Source organism: Diospyros lotus, chromosome 6 (assembly GCF_014633365.1).
Source record: "Diospyros lotus cultivar Yz01 chromosome 6, ASM1463336v1, whole genome shotgun sequence".
In the NCBI taxonomy this organism is placed as follows: domain Eukaryota; kingdom Viridiplantae; phylum Streptophyta; class Magnoliopsida; order Ericales; family Ebenaceae; genus Diospyros; species Diospyros lotus.
In genome coordinates, this window is record NC_068343.1 from 12,762,938 (window position 1) to 12,781,481 (window position 18,544).

Genomic DNA, 18,544 nt, shown 5'->3' on the forward strand with positions numbered 1-18,544 from the left:
TAAAATTTTTATATATCTATTAAGCCTAAAAAAGTATATTTAGAATAGAATATATACATACGTGGTAGATAGTCTGCTGCCATGGCATTGTTCGTCAAAAAGAGACTTGACACATTAATTAGAATAATGTTATTGGTATATTTTTATGTATATTTTGGATTATATAGTATATCAATGACAAAAATATCCCTCATGAGATACGTGAATGAGGTGCATGGAGAGACGCAAGGTATTTTGATCATAATACCCCTTTATATAGTCTAAAATATACAAAAATGATATATATCTAACATGATCCATTAATTATAGCACTGGTATTGTGGTACTATATTTTCAGAGTCTTGATCTCCTGCCGCGTCCGGCATTCGTGTCAAGCATCTTATAGTGTAGACATACCCCCAAGAACACACATTTCTAAAAAAATATACATATATTTTAATTATTTAAAAATATATATTTAAAATTTTATAGAAATTAAATATATATTATATTTTAAAAATATAAAAAATTATATTTTCAAAAATGTACCAAAAAAACATTTTCTGACTAGAAAAATATATTTTCTTAACTTTATACATAAACTAAATACATATATATATAAATAAAATTTAAAAGTTATTTTAATTTATTACTATACAAATTAAAAAAGAGTCGAACTAATTTTTTTTTATCTTTTCTAATTTTAGTAAAGAAGTACTAAATATCGAGACTCCAAAAATAAGATGCAGATAAGTCTTGTGAGATGTAAAAGTTTGATTGGTTTGATGAGTAATGCTATTTATATAATTGTTTTGATAATTAATTATATCGCGATATTTTAGTATCAAAATATCACCATAAATTGACCCAAAGAATCAATAATTTGAATACCTATCCATTCTTTCGCGTTCATTCTCTCTTTCTCTTTCACACACACAATCTCATCTTCTGTCGTTGTCGCCGACATCTCCACTCATTGTTATCGTTGGCTTCATCTCCACTTGCCCCTCACCTACTCTGTGTCTCTCACTTTTTCTCATACACAATAGCTAAAATATCGCAATAAATTGAATTGTTCAATTGATTATCAAAATGATTGTGTAAATAGCATTATTTGTCAAACTAACTAAACTTTTATTTCTCACAAAGTTTATCTGCATCCTACTTCTGGAGTCTCAATATTTAGTACTCATTTATCAAAACTAGAAAAGCGAAAAAAAAATTGATTCGGCTCTTTGTTAATTTACATAGTGATAAATTAAAATAACTTTTGAAAAAATTATATATATATATGTATTTAGTTTATGTATAAAGTTAAGAAAATATTTTCTGTATATTTTTGAAAATATTATATATATTTTATGGTTAGAAATGTGTAGTTTTCTATATTTTTTAAATTTAATATATGTTTAGTTGTTTAGAATATATATTTTTAGTAATTAAAATATATGTATATTTTTTAGAAATTGGGAGGGGGGGTTCTGTACGTGCCGTGCGGAGGGGTAGTTGTACATTATATGTATGCTTGCTTGATATGTTCACATCGGCAAAGACAAGAAATGCCCGAGGTAAGAGATCAAGACTGTGTTTTCAGAAAAAGAAAGGTGAAGTGGACTAACCAATCACCGTCCACTGATGTAGACTAGGCAGACCCTAAAGCACCAATAATTCAATGGTTGGTTGTTTATGGCTCACCTATGAAAAATTATAATAATTATAATTTTTTAATTAAAAATTAGAAATTATGTTTAAAATGATTTTTTTAAATTGAAGAAATAGAACACAAATTTTTTATTCTTTTAAAATTATACTAGATTTAAAATATATTCTCTAAAAAAAATAATTTTTTATAATTTAAGTCCTACTTCGTATTCTATCAACAATTTTTGTTTTCTTTTATTTTATTTTTTACTAATATTTCATTTATACCCACTCACTCATCGTTCATCTCTTCTTACCCATAACATTCTGGCATGATTGGTCTTTCTCTTATACCTTTATCTTTGCCACTACGATGGTGAACACCATTGACACCATCTTCCTTTTCTTTTGTCTCTCGACTAGCATTAACGTATTTTTTTTGCCATTGTGACGAGAATAACTTCTCTCTTCATGAAGGTATCTTAATCATTTATCTCTTCTTTCATCGACGATCTTTACATATTTTTTTATAAATAATTTTGAACATATTCTCTCGTTTTATGAAGTCTAAAACTAGTTTTATATTTAATATAAATAAACACATTTTTTAATTTTTTTATTAACATAAGAATATAAAAAGAAAAATAAAAACTAAAACCGAAATTCATTCTTCTTATAAATTTGAAATAATTTAATTGTTCCCATCACTCACCCTCCAATGGCCAGTAGATTTCATTTGCGTAAGGAATATTTCATTCCCCCTTTCGGGCTTGGGGCCCATTCGGTTTGAAACCATACCCGATGTCGACCCAACATTACACTACTAGTTCTTGTATATGATTTTTTTTTTCCCCTCTTTTTTCATATGATGGTTCGCTCATCCATACTCCTATATATGTTTGAAAAATAAAATGTTTAGTAAACTTCCACTGAAATCTTGAGGAAGGAGAATTCATAATTTTTGTACATAAAAAATATTTACATTGAAAAGTATACAAAAGAATTTTGATCCATGTCTTCACAATACGAACAATGGCCCTGTTTGTTGTAACTTAATTAAAGAAATTATAGTTTCTAACCTTTTAGATTATAGCTTCTAAAACTTAGAATAAGTTGTGAATCTATTTGTTGCAACTTCTTAGAAGTTGTAGTTAAATAGTTGTGGTGTTTGATATCATAAGCTGTAAAATAACTTATTTTTGTATAATTGTCCATAATACCCTTAGTAGTTATAGAATGATAATTTAAAAATTAATTAGTGTATATATATAAGTTTTAAGTATTATAAAAAAAATTAATTAGAGTATAGAGAGGGAGGAAGATGGTGAGAGAGAGGAAGAGATCTGAAAATGGAGATGACGATGGAGAAGAAAAATCCATGATTGCGTAGACAAGAGGGTAATTCTTTGTTAAAAATAAGGGTAAAATTGTCACAAAAATGTAATTATTTAAGCAGAAGTTGTAAAAGTTGAGGTATCCAAACTTTGAAAAAGCCAGCTTCTACCCCTTCTAAAAACTAGTAGAAGCTATAAGTTAGAATTCCATAAGTTGAAACAAACACTACATCCCAACTTTTTTGAAGCTAGAAGCTAAAAGTTACAACTTTTAAACTGCAACAAACAGGCACAATATCTCACATGAATAACAATTAGCTTTTAGTATATTGATGTCGCAATATCTAAAATTACAAGAATGTCTCCACACATTAGTAGTTTCGCTCGTCACGTGGATTGTCTGAGAGACTGACACGTGATAAGTCCATAATCTAAAGCGGAATTTGAAAAATCTAGGTCAAACTACGAGACTTGTTTCAACTTGACCGGTGTCATCAAGAGTCGTGTACGCCCATCTCGAGCACCCCGTAACGGATCCGCTTATAAAAAGCAGAAATCCTCACCAGGTAGAACCAATCTTTCCAGCTCTTATACTTTCTACTACCTATATTTATTCTACTAACTTGAGCGTCAGAGTCCACCTCGGGGGACCCTAGTCCCGCAATTCCATTGTCTTACAGGTTACATTCTCGAGATTAAACATCACCAAGTCCGAAGCTCCACTCCCAAGGCTTGATTGTCGAAATGACACGTGGTGGTCGGTCTTAAATACCATCATCATATATCAAATATAATAATATATTATAGTGATGTTTTTAATTTAAACAATTAGAAGGGTGTGTACATTTCCATTGTTTTTTTCAACTAAATATTTGCAGTGGGTCCGTAACATCTCGTAAATTCCCAGTTTGAAAGCTTTAATAATGCATTGAACATTGAGACAAATATTAAACGAGGGGTTGGCCATTGCTAGCTAGCGATAGCCGATAGAGTGCGCGTTTCACTTTATCACATGTGAACTTGGAGACGTGTTCATGACAAGATGCATGGAAGATTTCTTCTTCAAGTGTTCTTCCACCGTTTCCATTGAATAGGAATAGTTTGGTTTAGATGAAGTCCTATCCTATCCTATCCTATGTTTGTAATTTGAATATATCCTCTTTTCACACCTGACTTGTGTTGCAAGAAAGATATGAAAATAATGCCTACATTGATAAAATTCTTAAAAGTATTTTTTTTAGAGTGATTCGAGAATCAATTTTTTGTGAAGGTATAAATGTCTCATTTGATAGGAATTGATCGCGCATTCGCTTGAAAATGTATAAACTTACGACCGTATCTGATTTACTCAAAGATCAACAAAGATCAAATCTGAGAAAAACGTCAATCTTCTCCAAAACTAGGTAAGCGAAGTCTAAACACCTAAATTATTAACACACAAAACAAAAAAAACATAAAAATAAGACCCTCTCCCATTTCCAATTTATTAGGCTCACAAGTCATAGCCATTGCTAAATAAAAAGTAGCGCTCTAATACATTCATTGATGATTGAATGGGCGAAAATGAAGGGTTGACGGGGTGAACTACTTAATTTGTCCTTATTTAAGTCAAATTATGTAAAAGACAAATTAAGCCTTCCATTATTTGTTATTTTGAATCAACTTAATAATACTTGTATAAATAAATAAATTTTAAATTATATGCACAAACACGACAACAAAAATAAATGAGATTCAGACTTAAGAAAGACTGAATCTTACAACTCAGCTAATTAAACACGATAAAGAAGATATTTTATTTTAATTTACATGGGTGATTTTAAATATTTTATTAAATAATTATAATTAAAACAAAAACAGAACTTAATTAAGTTATTGAATAATTTTATACAATCAAAGTTATCTCTCACTCACTCTAAAGTCAGAGTTCTTGAATAATTTAATGACATAAAAAATGAAACAATAATAAAATAATAAATGAGGCAAAATTATTTACGCGGTTTTGAGGTGGGTCCCATCTCCGTGTAAATTGCGTCGATCAAGTCGCGCTGCGCGGGATGGTCGTAACGCGTTGACCAATGACCAAGAGCAAAGGGCGAGTTTGAATTGAATGGGTTTACCGTTATAATAATATGTTTTTAATGCTGTCTTTGCCAGGAATTTGTATAAGCTTGACCTTGGCTTTACTATAATATGTTCTTAAAGAATAATAATATTTCCATTTTTTATATTAATTATAAGCTTGATCTTGACTTATTGTAAAACATTAAAATGGATTTTTTTTTTTTTATAATTAGAAGCGTTTTGAAAGTTGGAATTGGACCACCGTGTGAAATTGAAAAATGAGGGGTTCGCTGTTTGTTTGTGGGGGTAGAACTATTATGTATTTTTATAAAATAAAATAAATATATAATTTTTTAAAAATTAAATATATCACATACGACTTAATAAAATTAAAAGCGTATTTGACATTAACTTAATTCATATCTAATTTGGGTTTCATTAAATCGCTCAAAAATATAATGAAATCGAGATGTAATTTGACAAACTGAGACCTCAAGTTTGAAGATGAACCATCAAATCTGACTTGTCTTTGAAACGCAACGGTTCATCTCTGAAACAAACAAATCTAAATTTCTATGCTTTGATTAAACTTAAAAATTTGGTTTTAAAAATTAACACATGTGGTTATTGTTGTCTGTTATCGCTAATCACATATAATTTTTGTTTATTATATTGTTTTTCTATAATAGGAGAAGGGGTATGTGATTCACTTTATAATACTTAATAATAATGCTATCGTCCACATTATATTATATTTTTTTTAATATAATATGAATGAAGACATTTTAATTTTTTAATCTCTATTTTATATGTCAATCTGTTAATTTGTGTGACGCTGTAAAAAGAAATCCAATCACGTTTCATATTCTAAATTTGGAATGGTTGTACCATCCTAAATTATTGGGAGGGAGTGGGCCCATCCATATAACCAAAAAAAAAAAAAAAAAATCATGGCAGGTAAAGGGAAATCATTTGTCCCATGCTTGATAGTTAAAGGTCGAAAGTTTGAGTGTTATCTGCATCCCTGGGTTAAAAAAATACACTGGTTTGGATTGGGATACAGTGACAGGCTTTTTGTTGGGAGTGACAACAGCAACAGACAAATCAGATGAGCTGAGTATGTGTGCTTTAAAATATCATATACAGAATGAGTGTGAAAATAATTTTGTATTTTTTAAATTATTATATAAAATTTATAGAGTTGATATATATAGATGTTTGATATAACCGGCATATATATTTGAATTTAAATTTGAAATGAATAAACTGAATCGGCTCTTACGATTCAACATCTAATATCTAAGACTTGATTAATTTGAATTATATTACGTGGGTTAAGTTATCTCCCTGACAGTATTATTTTTAAGAATATATAATAAATATATTTATTTAAAAATAATATATATTTATCGTGTCTTAATCATTACACATTATCTAACATTCCCATTTGTAAAAAATAAATAAATAAATTATTTAAGCTAACAACTACCGTTAAAATAGAATGACAAATATAGTCAAATATTATTAAATGAAGAGTTGTTCGTTACGAGATGATGATCATATTCCCCCCAGTAGAAACCTTCATTGACTATCTATCTGGTAGTACGTAGTCCAATGTTCAATGTGGCCGACGACATTAATTAATTTAATTACTAAATCCGAATTGCGTCAGTTCCACTTCTTTCAGTTACCATGTAATATAATTTCTATTCTCTCTCATGCAGTCAACAGAAGATAAAGGAAGAAGACAGACAGACAAATACAAATTTTATTATTATATTATATATATAAAATAAAACATCTCATTCATTATATCACACATTTAATTAGTGTAATAATAATAATAATAATATAATTATTATAAGAACTCATTGTAGAGGAGGCCAAATTGATCTTTGACTGTGGAATGGCCAAGTTAAACATCCCAACAGCAACAGATTATTATTAATAACCTGAAGATAGTTATAATAATACTGCAATAAGCACATTGAATTTGGGTGTTTGTTTATTTATTTATTTAATAAAGTCAAATATCATTGGGTATAAAGAGAAAATCAATGCTATTCTAGAAAGTAGAATTAGAATTGCTAATACTTAGTCTTCAAAAGAGTCCAATTTAGTGAATCTACCAGAAGGTGTGTTGAAGAAAATAACATAACATGAAGAAATTTAAAATGAATCAGGCTTGCATGCATGGGGTTTGTCTCTAGGCTTTTAGGTGTTATAGTCTCAAATAGGGGTGATTAAAATTTTGGATTAATCCAATTGAATTGACTTAATTTGTTGGTTCGTCTCGGTTAGTTTTTTGATACAGTTTGATTTATCTTTTTTAAAATTTTCTATTAGTTTATTTCAATGACTAAGTAAATCGATCGAAATGATATATCTTAATTTAAAATTTTCTTAAAATTCAACTTTTTTTTGGTTGAATGTTATAACATAATTTGATTTGATATTTTTTCTTATTTTACTTAGAATTATTGGTATTTTGAATTGTTATTGACTAAATATCATGGTTTTCATTTCGCTCGATTAAGTTAAGAAACAAAAATATATATTCTCTTTAAATTTCAATTTGTTCAGTTAATCAACTGTATCGAAAGTTTTGTTCGATTTATTCAATTTGATTGGTAAATTATGTTTGATCTATTTAGTTTTTGAATTTTCAATCCAACCAAATGTTCACCCTTAAAACTAAAATATATAAGGGGTCTTTTTAAAAATTACTTTATTGATAGGGAATTAAACATATGTGTATATAATAGTATAGATATACCTATTTCAATACATATTTAAATAAGCTTTATATCTATATCTCAATTATATATATATATTTTAATTCTAAATATATAATTAGGTGACATTTACCTATTTTTTAAATAACTCTGAAGTTTACATATTAATTTTTGCATTTATTTTAATTTTAAATGATGAGCTAAAATTCATTATCATCCTTAATTAGAGATTTTTAAATGAGAAAGATATATAATAATAAATAAACGATAAGTAGTCGTGCTATTTTTTTTAGTGGCGAGAAATCGTTTTAATTTTCTAAAGAATTACTCCATTAAAAATAAAATATCACACAGCATGTTTAAATATTTTGTAAATAAAATAAAAAATAAAGATTCATAAAATATGATTCTCCGAAATTGCATTAGAATTAGAAAATTTCTAAAACACGAAAATTATAAAAATCTCTCCTTTTTGAACACACATTTCAATTTTTTTATAATTCTAACGTTTGAAGGCATTTTCAAATTTCTCATTTCATAAAAACTATAAACTATATGAAATATTAGAAATAACAAACTAAAAAATATTTTTCACAAAACAGCCCATTATACGAGTAATTAATTGTTTATGGACAATAAATATTTGCAGTGAGCAGTGTGTGACACGGTCTCTGGTACCTTGAACGGTCTGTGACTTCGTCTCCAGCCAGTCAACCATTTCCTCTTACGTCGTAGCCTCAAGGGTCCCTTTTTCATCCAAGAACAGGGCAAAAATTTCTTCCAATACGGTTGTCTCCGTGTCGTCTGAACTCTCAACCTGCAGATTTAAGTTGCAGGAAACCCTCTTCCTTAAAGCGAAGTTTTCTCTTCTATTTAACTTTGCAGCTCAAATCTTCCAAAACCCAGTTTGAATTTCAACTCATAGGCGTATTTGTGCATCTGGGTGAGTGTTGTTTTTGGAGAAGAGTTCAAGAATGGCGGGAGATAGCAGTAGCTCATCTAGGGAGCTTGATCAGACGGCAACCTGGGCAGTAGCTGGTGTCTGTGCGGTCATGATCATCATTTCCATTGTCTTGGAGAAGAGCCTTCACAAAATTGGAATGGTACGTGATAATACACTAAAATAATTAAGTTAAACCCACCCGCCGTAGGATTCAACTGTTACTGCTCCAGAATTTTTGTTTCTTCTTAATCTCTCTGTGTCGGCATATGATGGTTTCTGGGAAGTCATTAGCTTCTTTAAGTTGTTTGGCGGTGTGTTATTTTCCCCAATTAGTTTGTTTAAGGTTTTTTCTGTTTCCTGTGCCGAGAATTTTGGGGTATTTGGAAGGCTAAGAATGGATCTTCCTTCCATCTGCTTACTGGTTGAGCTAATTTTACTTTGGCCTTTGTGAATTGTGGTAGTTTTTAATCTTTGAAGCAAGAGTATGGAGGCTGTGTGCAGACAATTGATTTAGTTCTTGTTCTGCTGGGTTTCTTGGTCTGTTTTGTTTGTTTCCTGGATTATTTGACTTTTAGTTTCCTTGGATCTTGTAGCGTAATTCGGGCAAGGGCTAAAGGGTTTGTTTGAGGTTCTTGCTTTCTTGGTTCTTCTGATTAACCTAGCCGTACTGACAGTGAAATCTCTGTTACAGTGGTTTACAGAAAGGCACAAGAAGGCTCTGTTTGAAGCTTTGGAGAAGGTTAAAGCTGGTGAGAAAACAGTTTACAACAAATGAAAAGGGTGCCATTTCCTTTTCTGTTCAATGATGAACTCGTTTAGAACTTCTTTTCTTAAATTCTGTTGTCATTTTTTCGGGGTTTCTGGAATTTGAACAAAAACTTAGCAATCCTTGCTGACTTTTTTCTTTTAAAAAAAAAAAAAAATCTGCAGAGTTGATGATTCTTGGCTTCATTTCTCTACTCCTGACATTTGGGCAGACTTATATTGCGAAAATCTGTATTCCCATTAAGGTTGCTGATTCTATGTTGCCATGCCCTTCAAAAAGGAGCGAGTCAGAGGAACATCAGCGCAGGCTTTTATGGTATGAGCACAGAATATTAGCCACTGAAAGCAGTTCCAATTGCAAAAAAGTAAGTATTCCTATTGATGGCTTCATGTTAACTATAAGCTGCTTGGTTAACTTCAGTATATGGTTTTAGTAGTAGTATTAGAAAGACTAAAGAGTAAAAAGAACTGATGGGCATATATATTTTCCTTTTATTTCATTCTTTTGCCAATTAAAGCTATTGAACGGAGTCATGTATGTGATGCCAGTTATTTTAAATTGTTTCTGTTGCCTCAAACTAAAGCTTTCTAGACCAATGCATTATAACATGGTGGAATTAATGGATGTATAAATTTGGGGAAACCCTAGACCACTATTCAATTTGGGACTGCCTGACTTTATAGCCACTGTAGGTTTTATGTTCCCAAAAATATCCAACAGAAATAGTGATTCATCTCTGCAAATGAATATTTTACATATTACTGAAGGGGGCATATGTAATTCACACATGCTGTACATAATCTTCCTGCTAACTCTCCCCCCTTTTTACTCTCTCCAATTTCTCTATCCCACTCATCTGAGAGACACACACTTGGACTTGGTATGAATAAACCATCTAGTTACAGATCGATTCATGGAAAGTCTAAAAGCATGCCCATAAAATGTGGCACAACTGAATTCTAATTTTAAACCTTTGAATTGTGTGATTCAACCTCATTGTAAATTCCTGACAAGCATGAATCAGGTAGAAATGTGGATCTGATGAAAAGCATAGCCAGGCAGAAGTAGCTACTAATTCCCGATTAATATTCAGGACATTCTAGATAAAATGTTCCAGATATTATTTCATCTATATGTTGATAGATAACTGTTCTTATGATTAATGAGAGAGCAGTAATGTCAATGGTCGGTTAGGTAGGGTATGGTAGCTTTATGATCATAACCATCATGATGTTGAATCATTTAGGCATCATATGACATGACCTGGTAGAATACGAAGCAACAAATATTTAAAACCTCATTATAAGTCTCAGGGAACATGACCACTGTTTCCTCCTCCTTGGCTTCTATAACTGATAACTAAAACTTCAGAATCCATCAACTTGCTTGACATGGTAGTTCCTTCATTAATAATGACTTCGATTAAAACTTTTATTCCTGCATAACAGATTATTGGCTTCAATTCAGTTTGACGCGATGCAGGCAACATTTTTGGAGACCTCATATTTCCTTGCATCAGCCGCCCGCTCAAAACTGTTAGATTTAGACCCTGTGAAATCCCTTCATATGTATTCATTTAAAGACATATTGAAAAAAATTTGGACCCTGTGAAATCCCTTGATTGTTTTAAAACTTTTTTATGGCTGTGATTAATTAAGATTCTGAATGTAGTATAACTAATGTTTCTTAGAAGCTGGTCAATCTATCAGTACTTTGTTTGAAGGATCCTAAAGCAAGTATGTGAAAAGGCTATCCATATGGAGTCATCATTAAAAGTTGATCAACACCAAAAATTGGTGCCTTTTCGAAGCCCTGGATCAAATGATATTAGTACCATCTATGGCTCTAAACTCTTGATAGTCTTGAAGCAATGAACCTAGTTTGTACTCTTGTCTTCTAACATCTTTTAAATGTTTCTAGGTAAAGGCATGAATGCAATCTTAGGGACCAATTTTTTACATTTATTTGAATATATATCTGGCGACATTGTCTGAGTAATCAGGATCAATTTCACTTAGACCAAGTCAAAGCTTCCCACTCCTTTATTTGTTTACCTAAATTTATGTGTGTTTTTTATTGTTTCCCATTAACTTTACCATTTCAACTACTTTTGGTAGGATCCTTGTGATGCATAACTTCTCGTGGGATGAGATAAAAAAATTCAACATAGTCTTCCTTGAACTAATCCAAATATTTCCAACAGGGGCAGGAGCCATTGATAACAGTTAAGGGACTTCACCAGTTACACATCCTCATATTCTTTTTAGCAGTCTTTCATGTGGTATACAGTGCTATCACAATGGCCCTGGGACGTCTGAAGGTAAGTTTAAAATATGATAGTTTTCATTTGTTCTGAACCTTCTGGTTGTTATGCTTGGAAATATTAATGCTATTTAAATGCTGTGTTACGTTAGGGTAGTGTGGCTTGGGTTAGATAAGCAGCAGCACCACTTCCAAGAGATGACATGTCCTTGTTAGACACTGAAAATCATTTGGCACATGTTAAACACTTGTCTAAATGTGCCCTTTGACTTTTTTAGCACCAAACAATTTGGAGAACGCTTAATACACAAATCAAACATGGTGTAAAATGACAATGGTAATAATATGAAAATATTGCAGTACCTATTAATTAATCTTCTTTTGGATTTCTTTCTTCTTCTTTTTTTTCTTTTTAACGATGTAAAATAGATGTTAAGATTCTTCTTTGCACACTTTTGTTTCCCTAATTAGAGATGACACTAGTCACACCACACCAAGCCTTAATCCACTAGGTGAGACTAGCTACAAGGATTCTAGCTAGCCAATTATCACTTCTTTTTCCCCAATTAGAACGTGGAAAGTGTATTTTACTAGGTTTGATATATTATAACTGTATTGGTGATGATAAAATGAGAAAAATGTTAGTATATTCAACCATATATATATATATATATTTTTTCATTTGTTGTCGCCAACAAAATATTGTGTCCAGATATCTTGAAAGTTATTGTGCCCAGATATATAAGTGCCTCAGATTCATAGCGGTCAAAGAACCATAAGACCTTTGATGCGTCTTGTCTTATCAAAATGCTTTTTGCTTTTGTTTTCAAGTTAGTGGGTCATAGCAGTGCTTTTTATTGGATCATCTTTCTAGCATGGCTAAGAGATGCCTGACTGATATGCTTTTTCTATGAATTGACAAAATGGCATTTCTAGCATCATAGTTAAAGGTCACATGGGAGGACCACGAATGAGTGGCGATGAGTTGGTTTCCTGCTAGTTCAAGTTTAGATTGAAGTTAAGTTTCTTGGCTTGTTTTGAGGTGGAACAATCCCAAAACAGGTTTTTAATCAGTCATCTTAGTTTGACTGGAACAGTACTGAACTTGTATAATTTGCGAGAGCCTGTCAGACCTACTATCACCTGAAAAACTTGACCAAAGGGGACTCAAGCTGAATTTAATTGACACAATGTGCAGAGTTTAATTCAGTAATCTCATTTTTTATGCCTGCTAGACTGCGGCTTTGGTTTTCTTTGAATGGCCTGAACCAGACTCCCATGGTAGAAAGAGAACTAGTTTAAACCAGCCCAAGGTCTGGAATTCGTTGTGCCTTCTGAAAGAAAGTGACAACTCTCGCTAATATCCCTTTAATTTTGTGAAAAATGTCTCCCAAAATCCACAAACCCACAAGTTAGATTGAAGAAAAAATGCACAAAAACAGTGAGTTAAATCAAAACAACAAACCGAAAAATCAAAGCAAAAAACTCCCTGTTGTGCTCCGACAAATCGCCGGCAATGGAGGAGATGAAGGTGGGGCTTCAAGGCTCAAATCGATCGGTCCAAAACCCACTAAGGTAAAGCCAAGAATCGGTCCCAAGGAAAACCCAAAACCAGCCTCAGATTGAACTCAAATCGGAAGAAAATAACCCCGACCCGAGAACGAATACAAACAGCCACTCAATTTCTCCTCTTCGGCTATCTCTCTCACCCTCTTTTCTCGCCCCTTTCAAAAAACCACCCCACAAACAATATATGTAGATAACCCATTGAAGAACCAGATAGCAACTCACAAAGATGAGGATAAGCTCCCTAGGTATCCGGAAGAGATGAGATGAGGGTGAGGGGAAAAAAGGGAGAAAACAAATCTGAATTTGAATGGCGACGACCAAGTCTCCAGCAACCTCAAATAGGCTAATAGAGATGAGTGATGGGCTAATAGGCTAGGTAAAGACAAGGAGAACAATGGGCTTCAGATAGGGTAGCTAGCAAAATGGGTTGGGCTTGGTTTTTGTTTTGAGCAACTGGGCCAAGCCCGCTTTCCTCAACAAACAAGATAAACTTATTTGAACTATCTTCTTATCGGGCTTCCTATAAGTGGGTTTAGACCTTTAAATCTATCAATCTCAGGCTGAAGCCTATGATAGTTTTATACTTACCCTATTTTAGCATCATCGCCTTGGACTTGTTGGGTATCACATCCCAACAAGTTTGATATCCATTCTATAGAAATGTTGGATTGATTCTATGGTGAATGCATTTTAGTTACCTGATGAATGCTATGTGTGCAGATTCGTGGGTGGAAGCACTGGGAACAAGAGACTTCATCCCATGACTACGAGTTCTCAACTGGTATTTTCGAATGACCAAAAAATAGTTTTTGTTGTAGTTTGAAAATTTATGTTTCTTGGTCATCAACATGGGTTTCTCATTAACTTTCTTACCCAATGGCTAGTGCAGATCCATTAAGATTTAGGCTTACTCATGAGACATCTTTTGTGAGAGCCCATACAAGCTTCTGGACTAGGATTCCATTCTTCTTTTATGTGGTAAGATGTTCTTCTCTGAATTGCTTTTGTCCTTTTGATGTTAATAGTAAGGTTGCTCCTTTGTGACTGAAAGGTCAATTGTTTGAGCGGTGGAAAAAACTTCTTTGGAAAAAAAAAAAAAAAGAGGGAAAGGCTTCATACAAATAGGACCTTCCTTCAATCTTGCAAAGCAAGGAGTCTCATGCACGGACTTCCTTTTTCACTTTTGTTTATGTCCTTTCTTTCAGTATAGTTATTCAATTTATAGTAGAAGTAAAAATGGTATCTTCCAGCTTACTTGATGGATGATCTTCCATGTGGAGTAATTGGTCTCTAAAATAGATAACATTATGCTAAGGAAGGCATTCTACCAGTCTTAAATGGATTGGGCCTTCTGAGTTAGTTCCGTCATGGTTGAAGCACTCAGGATCACGTATCATATATCAGATAATCAAATTTGTGTGAGCTAACTGTGGCAAAATCTTATCACTTACAGGGATGCTTCTTTCGACAATTTTTCAAGTCCGTTAGTAAGTCCGACTACTTGACCTTGCGCAATGGATTTATCAGTGTGAGTTTCCTAGTGACAAAAATCTGCAAGAACTTTTAATTTTTCTTGGTCCCCTCCACCCCCCTCCACCTAATGGTACTGTTTCTTTTAGGTTCATTTGGCTCCTGGCAGTAAATTTAACTTCCAAAAATATATTAAAAGATCACTGGAGGATGACTTTAAGATAGTTATGGGAGTCAGGTAATATTCTTTTCTGTAGCTTTTATTTCTTGAAGTTAAAGTATGCTTTCGAGATTTAGTTTGCCTATAGTCATAAAGCTCATGAATCCAAACTCCTGATGCGAAGTTTCTTCATGATGTTCGCAGTCCAGTCTTATGGGCGGCATTTGTGATTTTCTTGCTCCTGAATGTTAATGGTAAGGAACTCATCATAGAGATGTCTTTTCAAATTAAAAATAGTTTACTTCCAGCTTTATATATTATGATTCTGTATTGAAAACCATCATATATCTTTCAGGGTGGCAAGCATTGTTTTGGGCATCCTTAATTCCACTGGTGGTAAGAAATCCTCATTAAATCAGCCACTTTTTAACTAATAGAGAAGACAAGTTTTGATCAAATTGATTGTTTGCAGATAATCTTAGCTGTTGGGACGAAGCTCCAAGCTATTTTGACTAGGATGGCTATTCAGATCACTGATAGACATGCGGTGGTCCAAGGAATCCCTCTTGTGGAAGGCTCGGACAAGTACTTCTGGTTTGGTCGGCCCCAGTTAGTTCTCCATTTCATCCACTTCGCCTTGTTTCAGGTACAAGTTTCCTCATCCATGGGGAATGGCGCCCAGGCATTCCTTCTGTGTTTTCCCCCAATCCCAATCTTTGTTATCGACTAATATACTATTGGTTTATGCTTAGAGCAGAACGCTTTCCAGATAACATATTTCTTCTGGATATGGGTAACGACTATTTCCCTCCCTCTTATCTTCGTTGTCAAAATCTGATGATATTTCCATTTATCGTTTTTATCCTTGCTTACAAGTTATGACTAGCAAACAATCATCACGGACAATTCTTTATGCGCAGTATGAGTTTGGGCTGAATTCTTGCTTCCACGATAACTTCAAGCTTGTAATCATCAAAATCTCTTTAGGGTGAGATTTATTGGTCCCATAATTTATGCTTTTTTATAATTCAAATAGTCATCTTATTCGAGAATTGACCTTGAATGAACTTTGCCGGTTTTCACAGGTTTGGAGTCCTGTTCTTGTGCAGCTACATTGCGCTTCCTCTCTATGCTCTAATAGCTCAGGTACTTGCTCTGCTAAATGGAATTGAGTGGTGAACTAGAATGCAATTATAGCACGTAGTGGGGATTAAGACGATTGAGTTGATATGTTGTTGTTCGTTTGTCGTTATTGTGGAGAAACTTATTATAACAAGCTTGGGATTTGGTTTGTGGAACTGCTCTGCAGATGGGTTCACATATGAAGAAATCCATCTTTGATGAACAAACATCCAAGGCTTTGACGATGTGGCATAAGGGAGTGAAGAAGAGGCACGAGAAGGGAGGGAAGTCTCCTGCCCGAACCCTGGCGGGAAGCCGGACGCCTTCAATGAGCTCAACCTTGCACCCCTCATCAGGCGCCGCGCTCCACCGGTTCAAAACCACCGGTCACTCGACCCGCTACGAAGAAGACCGCGAAGCGTCAGACTTTGAAACAGATCCGCCATCACCGGCATCAGACACGGCAGATTTGATTGTAAGAGTTGAGCATGATAATGAAGAGACGCACGAAACAGGCGCACACCATCCCGGAGATGAACACAGAAATGAGGACGATTTCTCGTTCGCGAAGCTTGCTTCATTGAAGAATTAACTAGAGTTATGGTGAATCTATTATTGCTTTGCTGCTGCATTTCGAGGAAGAATTAACTAGTTGTGGGAATGCAGGCAGGCTGGCTCAAGCAGCGTTTCTTGTACATTTGATTTGACATATATGCTTCTTCTTGATCTACATATATTATTTTTTGCTTTTTTGGGTAGCCGTAGCTGTAGCTGTTGTTATTTTTCTTGTATTGATATAACACACAATATTTATATTAGGTAATGTTTGTATAATAATAATAATGGAATTAGACTTGAATTAGGTGAAGTCAGTGTAGTAGTAGTAGTGTATACCCCCAATAACCAACCCTCTAAGCTGCTGCTGTTGCTGCTGCCAATCTTTTCAGTATCAAATTATTTTGAAGCAAATCAATTTTGAATAAAATGACTTAAAAGAAAGAATTACAAAAATAAATAGAGTTTCAGTGACTGATTAACTTCCAGCATTAATTCTTATAGTAGAAGCTAGTTATAGCAAATGATAATAATAATTTATTAAATAAGGGAAAGTCATATAAAATTGCAAGATTATCTGATGATCCCTTTCATAAAATTGAACTTTTATAAATCTCTCCCAAATTAGAAGTCATACAAAAAATAAATAATTAAAAATGGAAAACATCCGCTTTGTCTAATTTCATATATAAGACCAAATCTCCATGACACGCAAATTCCATCCTAGAAGAAGCTTTAGCTAAATAGCTAGCTATGAGATGAGAGGAGGCTCCACTGTGTCTGTCCTACCACTACAATCTACAACTCCGCATTTCCACTTCACTCCTCGTATTACCACTATCTATCTATATATATATATATATAAACTCCACCCCCACGCCCCTTGGTACCACTTTACACTTTCACGTCTTATTACAGTTACAACTTAGGTACGGATTACCCGCCAAAAAATCCTCTCTCTCCCTCTCTCTCTCTCAGCAGACATGGCTCGTGCACCTAGATTTCTCGGCTCCTTCAACTCATCTTCATCTTCGTCGGCGGCAGCGGATCCTCCGGGACCGGTGGCTGGGGAGTCAGACCTGGTGGTGATCCTGGCGGCGCTGCTGTGCGCCGTAATCTGCGTCATCGGCCTCATCGCGGTGGCGCGCTGCGCCTGGATGCGGCAAAACACGGCGTCCTCCAGCGCCGCCCCGAGCAAAGGCCTGAAGAAGAAGGTGCTCCAGGCGCTGCCGAAGTTCACCTACGACGAGGCGGCGGCAGCGGCTGGCCGAGGCGGCGGAGGGGCGGAATGCGCGATATGCCTGGCGGAGTACGCTGAGGGTGACGAGATCCGCGTGCTGCCGCAGTGCGGCCACGGCTTCCACGCCGTCTGCGTCGACACCTGGCTCGGATCGCACTCGTCCTGCCCGTCGTGCCGCCAGATCCTCGTCGTCTCGACCAGGTGCGGCAAGTGCGGCGAGTTCCCGGCGCCGGTGGTTTCCACGGAGGCGGAGCTGAAGGCGAGAGAAGAGGCCGGCGGCTCGACCAGTGGTTTCTTACCGTTTTAATCGGCCAATCGGAAACTAACACCGGATCCAATTATGAGACTAGGAGTGGATCGGCCGGCCCGTGACAGCAAAGGGAAGCAAAGTAATTCCGTTTCCATGTGTTGCTTCAGCTCTGCTTTTGTCTGGTACTTGCAGTTGCAGAGGACTCCCTGTAATTGTCGCTTCTCTCTCTCTCTCTCTCTGTTTTTTTTTTTTTTTTATATTTTTGTGTACAGAGATCACCTTCATTTGGTAGATGAGAAAAACGGGAACAGTTGGCTTTTTTTAACTTCTTCCAGTGAAATTAATTCCGACTACAGTTGCAGGGGATAACGGGACATCATCCGTAGCAGCCTTTTGATAATTTTTTGCACATAATCCTTCTTTCCCCTGCGGTTCCTTCATAATTTCCTAGCAT

The 18,544-nt window shown here is 34.4% G+C and overlaps 2 protein-coding genes across 2 annotated transcripts; both read left to right on the forward strand.

Moving 5' to 3' along the window:
• Positions 1–8,421: 8,421 nt before the first annotated feature.
• On the forward strand, positions 8,422–16,907 carry LOC127803477 (MLO-like protein 10). The gene is made up of 15 exons (XM_052339719.1): positions 8,422–8,856; positions 9,388–9,445; positions 9,627–9,826; positions 11,666–11,782; positions 14,014–14,074; positions 14,183–14,271; positions 14,747–14,821; positions 14,913–15,001; positions 15,128–15,177; positions 15,279–15,319; positions 15,396–15,569; positions 15,681–15,716; positions 15,844–15,911; positions 16,009–16,069; positions 16,233–16,907. The coding sequence occupies exons 1-15, from the start codon at positions 8,728–8,730 to the stop codon at positions 16,635–16,637; spliced, it is 1,653 nt and encodes a 550-aa protein (XP_052195679.1). The 5' UTR covers positions 8,422–8,727; the 3' UTR covers positions 16,638–16,907.
• Positions 16,908–17,240: 333 nt separating this feature from the next.
• LOC127803478 (RING-H2 finger protein ATL80-like) lies at positions 17,241–18,544 on the forward strand. Its single transcript, XM_052339720.1, has one exon. The coding sequence runs from the start codon at positions 17,584–17,586 to the stop codon at positions 18,145–18,147; it is 564 nt and encodes a 187-aa protein (XP_052195680.1). The 5' UTR covers positions 17,241–17,583; the 3' UTR covers positions 18,148–18,544.

Excerpts from the sequence above, each read along its gene's own strand:
- LOC127803477 (XM_052339719.1), top strand. The coding sequence starts at position 8,728 with ATGGCGGGAGATAGCAGTAGCTCATCTAGGGAGCTTGATCAGACGGCA. Across the intron at positions 14,272-14,746 it reads TTCCATTCTTCTTTTATGTG|GGATGCTTCTTTCGACAATT; the intron begins GTAAGATGTTCT and ends TATCACTTACAG. Across the intron at positions 15,570-15,680 it reads TCCACTTCGCCTTGTTTCAG|AACGCTTTCCAGATAACATA; the intron begins GTACAAGTTTCC and ends TGCTTAGAGCAG.
- LOC127803478 (XM_052339720.1), top strand. The coding sequence starts at position 17,584 with ATGGCTCGTGCACCTAGATTTCTCGGCTCCTTCAACTCATCTTCATCT.